A 9,044-nucleotide genomic window follows, 5' to 3' on the forward strand; every position below is an offset into this window, starting at 1 on the left:
TTTACAGGTGCAACAGGTGATTAAGAAGGCAAATGGAATTTTGTCCTTCATTGCTACAGGGATGGAGTTTAAGACTAGGGAGGTTATGTTGCAATTTAATAAGGTGTTAGTGAGGCCACACCTGGAGTATTGTGTTCAGTTTTGGTCTCCTTACTTGAGAAAGGATGTACTGGCACTGGAGGGTGTGCAGAGGAGATTCACTAGGTTAATCCCAGAGCTGAAGGGGTTGGATTACGAGGAGACGTTGAGTAGACTGCGACCGTACTCGTTGGAATTTAGAAGGATGAGGGGGGATCTTATAGAAACATTTAAAATTATGAAGGGAATAGATAGGATAGATGCAGGCAGGTTGTTTCCACTGGCGGGTGAAAGCAGAAATAGGGGAAATAGCCTCAAAATAAGGGGATTTAGGACTGAGTTTAGGAGGAACTTCTTCACCCAAAGGGTTGTGAATCTATGGAATTCCTTGCCCAGTGAAGCAGTTGAGGCTCCTTCATTAAATGTTTTTAAGGTAAAGATAGATAGTTTTTTGAAGAATAAAGGGATTAAGGGTTATGGTGTTCGGGCCAGAAAGTAGAGCTGAGTCTACAAAAGATCAGCCATGATCTCATTGAATGGCGGAGCAGGCTCGAGGGGCCAAATGGCCTACTCCTGCTCCTAGTTCTTATGATGAGTAATCACTTTGCTGATGTGCCTGAAGTTTCTGCATCTCGCGGAGTCCAAAAAGGCAGCAACAGTCCCCCAACATTATCAGGAACTGTGATGGATGTACTGCACTTATCAAACACTAGCCTTGTGTATTGGAGTAACAGAGGCAACATACAATTCATTCGAGGGGGGGGGGGGGGGGTGAAGACTCAATCAAACAAAACTGGCTCCCTCAGACTCCTCATCAACATTCAGCTGTTGCTGAATTAACTTTTCCACCACTCACATGGGCAGACAATCACAATATTCCATTTCTCTCCATGTTTATTTCCTCTCCTAGTTACAGAAACTCAACAGCCAACCTTTCCTTCCTGTATAAAATCTGCAAAGTAATGGCTGGTGTGGGGGAGGAAGAAATGCAACATTTCCAGGTTAGCAGGAAGGCAAGATTTGACCCTTGCCTAGTTGAGCTGAAATGAAGTAAAGATAATTCCCCTGGGGTTTTGTCCATTGTCCAACACAGGGGCCCTCTTAAAAGACAATTTATTCCCCAGCCCTATTTCAAAATTATATACTCATCTGAATACACATTTCTAAACCCACCCCCTGTAGCTCAGAATCCATGAATCAAAATCCAAAACTCCCTCTCCATAATTCAAGCTTGAATGGATCCTCTCCCCTCTCAATAGCCTCCAATCCAGGAATCCCTTCAAGTCTCCAAGAGAGACTGGACTCAAATCCCCCTCCCCTAAACTCACTCAGTCACAATGACCAAAGATCAAACAAGGAGCCTCCATGACAGGGTCCAAGACACTGAGAACAAGCGGTCAGGTCAGGTCGGGGCACAATAAGGTCAAGAGGGATCTGAACTCTTCCCAGAATTCTCCAAACTCCTCCTTTAGGACTCAAAAGAAAGAATCAGGAATTTGGGATCCTGGGCAGTCAGTTGTTTACGTGGTGTCTAAAGGTTTTTCAATCTCCTGTTAGATTCCAGAAAGTGGAATCCAGGAGATTATTTCACTGGGTAACAGTCCTGAATATGAAAGGAGATAGAGGGGAAAACATGTCAATATTTCTCAACTTGTTCAGAACCTTGAGGAAGTTAGGGCAGGCTGTCTCTTTAATCTGGGAATAGGAAAGTTCTAGATAAGGGTTTTATTCAGATCCACTTTCACAGGCAGAGGTCCCACATCCTCCTCCTCCTGCTCCCTCAGTGACACGGCGATGAGGGGCGTCAATCCATAAGAAGGGCTCTTCTCCTCACCCTCCTGATCACCATTAATGCTCAGGGGCTGCAAGTAAACAAGAGAGAGTGACAGACAGACAATAAGCAGAGAGAAATAATGATAAAATTCTATCAAACGCTCCTGGGGCACGTACAACACAGGGTTAAATATAAAGTAAAGTTTCCTTTACACTGTCCCCATCAAACACTCCCAGGACAGGTACAGCACGGGGTTAGATACAGAGTAAAGCTCCCCTTACACTGTCCCCATCAAACATTCCCAACACAGGTACAGCACGGGGTGAGATACAGAGTAAAGCTCCCTCTACACTGTCCCCATCAAACACTCCCAGGACAGGTACAGCACGGGGTTAGATACAGAGTAAAGCTCCCTCTACCCTGTCCCAATCAAACACTCCCAGGATAGGTACAGCGTGGAGTTAGATACAGAGTAAATTCCCTCTACACTCCCAGGACAGGTTTGGAGATATCGACTTGTTGTATAAATTGATGGTTTAAGGCAGGAAGATCCTGAACTCTGACAGATCTTCAATCCGTATTCACGTCGGCTTATAAAACCGTAAGTAAGATTTTTGAGTAATGTTAAAGCAGATCCAGTCACTGTCTGTGTGGAGTTTGCACATTCTCCCCGTGTCTGCGTGGGTTTCGCCCCCACAACCCAAAAATGTGCAGAGTAGGTGGATTGGCCACACTAAATTGCCCCTTAATTGGAAAAAATAATTGGGTAATCTAAATTTATTTTTAAAAAAAGCAGATCCAGTCTCTCCCAGAATGGAAGTGATTGTGTTCCCACCTCACTATAGATATATCGTGCCTCTCCTATGGGGAACTAGATTATAAAAGTAATATAGAGAAGGTGCAACAAATTCATAGGCTAAGAGATGATAAGCATCAGGAAAGGCTGAACAGGCAGTTGTCCCCCCCGGTTGCCCCCCCCCTCCCTCCGCTCCTCCTCCCCATCCTCCCATGGCTCCCCACCTGTGCAGAGGGTCCCCCCCCCCACTCTCTCGCTGAGCTCTGTGGTGACAGGTTCAGCACCTCCGTGCTCTTTGCCCGTGAGCAAAGATGGTTACTCACTTCCTCGGCTCCCCACAGAAGACCTTCCGCCAGGCTCATGCTGGGGAGGCCGCTGAATGACAGGAGGCCGTTGGATATGGAGTGGCTCCCGTTAATTGTATGAAAATAGCGTTTAAGTGGTGACAATTGGTTTCCTGCCATGCTACAGCAGAGATCCCGATTTAACCTACAAGAGGTGGGCCGGTTGCATTGTAAACTGTTTGGCGCCTGGCGTGGTTCTCATTTTTGGCCTCTCCCGCTATTCACTGCCCTGGTTCCACTCGAGCGAGAGCGTAATGAGGCTGGAGAATCGCGCCATCAGAATTTCACCCAATGTTTCCCCTCACAGGGTAAGACTAGATCGTCACTAATAAATCCAATAGGAATTTCATGAGAAACTTCTTTACCCGGAGAATGTGGAACTCGCTCCCACAGGGAGTGGTCAGATATGTTTAAGGAGAAAGCTGGGTAAACACATGGGGGGGGGGGGGGGGGGAGAGAGAGAGAAGGGATAGAAGGAAATGCTGAGAGGGTGAGATATGGAAGGATAAGAAGAAGCTCAATCGGTGCATGAATGCTACTATAGAACAGAAGGGCTGAATGGCCTTTTTCTGTGCCATGAATTTTAGATCACTCACCTGTGACTTCACGTGTTGTTCTGGGGCAGTTACTAAACTGGCACAACTGAGCCACAACATCACCAAGATAGAGAGTACCAGGCAAGCTGCCAGAATCCAGCGGGGAAGGCCAGAGCGCCTGTGATAGGAAAGACAAAGGACAGATCAGAAAGGCTGTAACCTACTCTGCTACCCACTTACCCATGAGAGAGCAACAATCCGCCGTCATCAGCCACACACACCAGACAGATTTATGTGTCAGAAGCTTCACTCCAGACACTTGTGCAATACTCCAGGCTGACACTACACGCAAAGCACTGAGCGGGGAGCTGTACTGTCGGACGATCAGTACTGAGGGAGTGCTGCACTGTCAGAGGGTCAGTACTGAGGGAGTGCTGCACTGTCAGAGGGTCAGTACTGAGGGAGTGCTGCACTGTCAGAGGGTCAGTACTGAGGGAGTGCTGCACTGTCAGAGGGTCAGTACTGAGGGAGTGCTGCACTGTCAGAGGGTCAGTACTGAGGGAGTGCCGCACTGTCAGAGGGTCAGTACTGAGGGAGTGCTGCACTGTCAGAGGGTCAGTACCGAGGGAGTGCTGCACTGTCAGAGGGTCAGTACTGAGGGAACACTGCACTGTCGGAGGGTCAGTACTGAGGGAGTGCTGCACTGTCAGAGGGTCAGTACTGAGGGAGTGCTGCACTGTCAGAGGGTCAGTACCGAGGGAGTGCTGCACTGTCAGAGGGTCAGTACTGAGGGAGTGCTGCACTGTCAGAGGGTCAGTACCGAGGGAGTGCTGCACTGTCAGAGGGTCAGTACTGAGGAAGTGCTGCACTGTCAGAGGGTCAGTGCTGAGGGAGTGCCGCACTGTCGGAGGGTCATTACTGAGGGAGTGCCGCATTGTCAGAGGGTCAGTACTGAGGGAGTGCTGCATTGTCTGAGGGTCAGTACTGAGGGAGTGTTGCACTGTCAGAGGGTCAGTACTGAGGGAACACTGCACTGTCAGAGGGTCAGTACTGAGGGAATACAGCACTGTCAGAGGGTCAGTACTGAGGGAACACTGCACTGTCAGAGGGTCAGTACTGAGGGAGTGCCGCACTGTCAGAGGGTCAGTACTGAGGGAGTGCCGCACTGTCAGAGAGTCAGTACTGAGGGAGTGCCGCACTGTCAGAGGGTCAGTACTGAGGGAGTGCCGCACCGTCAGAGGATCAGTACTGAGGGAGTGCTACACTGTCAGAGGGTCAGTACTGAGGGAGTGCTACACTGTCAGAGGGTCAGTACTGAGGGAACACTGCACTGTCGGAGTGTTAGTACTGAGAGAGTGCTACACTGTTGGAGTTGCTATCTTTTGGATAAGACCAAGGTACTGCCTGTACCTCTCGCATGGATGTAAAAGGTCCCATGCACCTGTTTTGAAGAAGAGCAGGAGAGTTCTCTCAGTATTGAAACAACATGACTGTACATTCCTGGTCAATGTGCACCTTGTCATTAACCTCATTACTCTATGATTGGTTCAGATATTTCTGAAAGAATTTGAAGGAGCAACGGAAGATTTTACAAAATCCTCTCCCAACGAGGTACTGCAGCATCTGGGAATGAACATCCGGAATTTCCACCAGGTAGGGCAGCACAGTGACGCAGTGGTTAGCACTGCTGCCTCACGGTGTCGAGGTCCTAGGTTCAATGCCGGCTCTGGGTCACTGTCCGTGTGGAGTATGCAAATTCTCCCAGTGTCTTCGTGGGTCTCACCCCCACAGCCCAAAGATGTGCAGGCTGAGTGGATTGGCCACGCTAAATTGCCCCTTAATTGGGTACTCAAAATTCTTTTTTTTTTAAAAAAGGAATATGCACCTGGACTGAAAGGGGAATTTCATGGGGCTCACTGACTGCCAGTGCTGGAGTTCCCAATGTGTGCTTCTGTCCAGTGAAGTACAGCTTGATCCTGGAAACTGTCAGTCTGCCCCCCACACACTCAGCAGAGCCCCTCACATTGCAGTGGGTCAGTACCAGGAGGTGCTGGTGGGATCCCAGGTTTGATTCCCGGCTTGGGTCACTGTGCGGAGTCTGCACGTTCTCCCAGTGTCTGCGTGTGCAGACACTGAGGGAGTGCTGTACTGTCAGAGGGTCCGGGTGCTCCGGTTTCCTCCAACAAGTCCCGAAAGACGTGCTTGTTAGGTAATTTGGACATTCTGAATTCTCCCTCCGTGTACCCAAACAGGCGCCAGAATGTGGCGACTAGGGGATTTTCACAGTAACTTAATGTAACACTAATAAAGGTTATTATTTAATAGTCCAGTTGTCCCATTCCCCACCAATTTTCATCGCACAATCTAATAATCAACTGTCTTTGTTTTGGAAAGAGAGATAAATGGGGTAACAATGCAAACAGGTCAAAGTTATGATACTCGGATCTGACATGTGCGTTGGGGGGGGGGTGGGGGTGGGGGGGGGGGGGGGGGGGAAGAGGGAGAGAGTGTTGCCCGCATTGGACAGAAACGCAACTTGTGTGGGTTGACAGTTAGGTAATTAGGATACCTTTAACCACGGGTCAGACTCCTGGCAAATGTTGAGCCTTTACATTGAGCTCACGTACCGTGACATGCAGCCCAGGAAGTCGTGTTGAGACTGTGATGCATCTCGATGTGCAAGTGCCTGTTTGAAGATCGGCTCTGGTCTCTCGCTAGTTCTCCTCTCTGCACCTTGGTGTACAGCTGCAAGCAATGAGCAACATTCTGAGGTCGCGCCTACGCTCCCAGTTAGCAGACTGCCTGTGGGATCTGTGGTGAGGGGGGTGGGTAACCACATGCACGCAGATACACACGCACACACACAGCGTAAACATCTATAAAGGAATCTGAGCCTTGGGCAGGACCCAGTCAGACGCAGCTCAGCGCAGACCAAAAAAAGATTAGAGTTCTCAATTGTGTCCTTTTTATTGAAGATTTCTCATTTTTAATAATAAATTTATAGCAAAACTGAAATCACAAACAACGGAGGTAACACAAACCAGTGTAACAAAAGCATAACCAACCATATAATTCTCATCCAAAAATAAAAGGAAAACAACCCCACCCCCCCTCCCCCTCCCCACCAACAACCTCCTTAAAGAAAGAAATGAATGACTGGCACCTCCGGCAAAATCCTTCAATCGACCCCCAGCTGGTGTCCTTTTAAAAAAAAAAAAATTTAGAGTACCCAATTATTTTTTTCCAATTAAGGGGCAATTTAGCGTGGCCAATCCACCTACCCTGCACATCTTTGGGTTGTGGGGGTGAGACCCACGCAGACACGGGGAGAATGTGCAAACTCCACACGGACAGTGACCCAGAGCCGGGATCGAACCTGGGACCTCGGCAGCTTAGCCCCAATGCGAATCACTGCAACACCCTGCTGCCCCCCCCGCTGGTGTACTTGACCTTTTCCAGATGCAGAAACTCCATGAGGTCGTTCAACCAGACCGAGGTGGGAGGTGGCGGAGGAGATCACCACCCCAGCAGAACTGGCCTCCAGGCTATCAACGAGGTAAAGGGGAGGAACCCCCCCCCCCCCCGCATCTGTTGGATAAACCCTAACAGCACCTTACTACCCCGATGGAGCCAGTGGCTTTGGCCTGAGCGATCCAGGCTAGGATCAAGACCACAATTTAAATCCCCCCCCCTCCAAAAATCACCTGATGTTTGTCCAGATCAGGAATGGAAACCAAGTGCTTCCGAATAAATGCGGTATCATCCCAATTAGGTGCAGGGACATTGACCAATGTGCCCACTAACGACCCGGTGACCTGCCTGCCATAAGGATCTGGGTCAGTCTTGGCAGCCAGTAAAAGAACCCTTTTTTCTTTTAAATCAAAATTGCCCCTCCCCGTAGCCTACTGTCAAAGCCCAAATGAAATACCTGGCTCACCCACCCCTCCAGCAATCGGATTCCTTGCTCACAAATGAGTCTCCTGCAAAAGCACCGCAGCAGCCCACACTTTAAGGTGAGCAAATACTCTCGGCCTTTTCACCCGGCTCCCCAACCCCCTTATGTTCCAGGTGACCAACCAAATCGCCCGCCCCAGCTCCGAGTCAGTCATTTCCACCGAAAGGGATTGTCAGACACCTGGCCAGACAGTGCAGGCCCAAGGCACACTCAGGATGGCTGCCAACTCCACTCACAAACGTGAAACAAAGAAAATTCGATAGTCACCGTCAGTGAACTAACCCTCCCCCCCACCCCCACCCCTCTCCTCTCTCCACCCCTGAACAACGTCCCTCCCAAATGTGCATAATGATCACACATAAATGAACAATACCCCCTCTTAACTAACCCCAACAAACAGAAATGCACGTCTCATTAAACCAAGCAAAACTGGTCCAGCAAGCTGCAGCCCCTCCCCCCACCTTGCTCTGGTTCGCTAGCTAAATTTACTGCTAGCCCCCACCCAGGGTAGAAAAAAGAAAAAGAAAATATTACTGCCCAAACCGGGTATAAAAAGTAAAAATAAACCAGCACCCCTACCAAGGCCAAATCCTCAACAGAAGCTATATATTTCCAACAATATTACATAAAGCCAAACTCCTCAGAACAAGCACAATAACAAACATACATGTGAAACCATCCCACCCAAGAACAAAAAAAACCAACAGATGTGTACAAGATACCCCACCCTTCCTCATCCATAACAATAAAAGCTCCCACAGAGCTCAATTAACTCGAGCCAAGTCCATGTTTCTGAACAAACCCTCCTCCGGCATTTCAAAATAGTCCTTCGACTCGTAGGTAACCCTCCACCTCGCCAGGTATACCACCTCAAACCAACCTCCTTCCTTGTGTAAAGCAACCTTTGCCTGATTGAAGGCCGCCCGCTCCGCTCCGACATCTTGCTAATCCTGACAACGGTTACCTTCTCACTTCCAATCTTGGTGTTCCTCGACTCACTTCAGGACCCGCTCCTTCTCCTGAAAGCTGTGTCAATGCCCGTGGTGGTTCGTTCAGTCAGGGCTTCCGATGGTCCCTGCCTATCTCTGGAGGTGGCGTGTTTGTCCGCCCTCCCCCGTTATCTTCCCACATCCGCGAGAAATACACAGTGGGAGTTGGGCCCCCCACACCCTCCCGCAACCCCACGACTCTGAGGTTCTGCCTCCTTGACCGATTCTCAAGGTCTAGCCTTCAGACTCTTGTTTTCTCCAGCCGCCAGGGAGATCTCAGCCTCCAGCAAGGCAGTTTGCTCACCGTGTCTCGACACAGCCGTCACCAGGCCCTCTAACCCCTCGCCATGCTCCTTCACCGTCTTGGCAATCTTTTCCAGCTTCGCTCGGATGGGACCCAGAGCCTCCTCGATCGACTTTCGAACATCACCTTTCACTGTTTCTCAAATTGCTTATCGAACTCTGTCGCTAAGATACCGGTCATCATGTCCGATGTGATCGGAACGCCTGCAGATGCCTCCGCCATTTTCTGTACTGAGGAGCCACACAAAGCCTCGAGGGTCTGTCGACAG

General features: G+C 49.5%; 1 protein-coding gene across 1 annotated transcript in view; it reads right to left on the reverse strand.

Moving 5' to 3' along the window:
- Positions 1-954: 954 nt before the first annotated feature.
- tmem59l (transmembrane protein 59-like) overlaps positions 955-9,044 on the reverse strand; it is a 24,636-nt gene continuing 16,546 nt past the window's right edge. Inside the window, exons 5-7 of the mRNA XM_038776584.1 lie at positions 6,156-6,490; positions 3,589-3,706; positions 955-1,940 (exon numbers count right to left, since the gene is read on the reverse strand). Coding sequence (XP_038632512.1) covers positions 1,791-1,940; positions 3,589-3,706; positions 6,156-6,490 — 603 coding nt within the window. The 3' untranslated portion in view covers positions 955-1,790. The remainder of the gene's footprint in view (positions 1,941-3,588; positions 3,707-6,155; positions 6,491-9,044) is intronic.

This window comes from Scyliorhinus canicula, chromosome 18 (genome assembly GCF_902713615.1).
Source record: "Scyliorhinus canicula chromosome 18, sScyCan1.1, whole genome shotgun sequence".
NCBI classification, from domain to species: domain Eukaryota; kingdom Metazoa; phylum Chordata; class Chondrichthyes; order Carcharhiniformes; family Scyliorhinidae; genus Scyliorhinus; species Scyliorhinus canicula.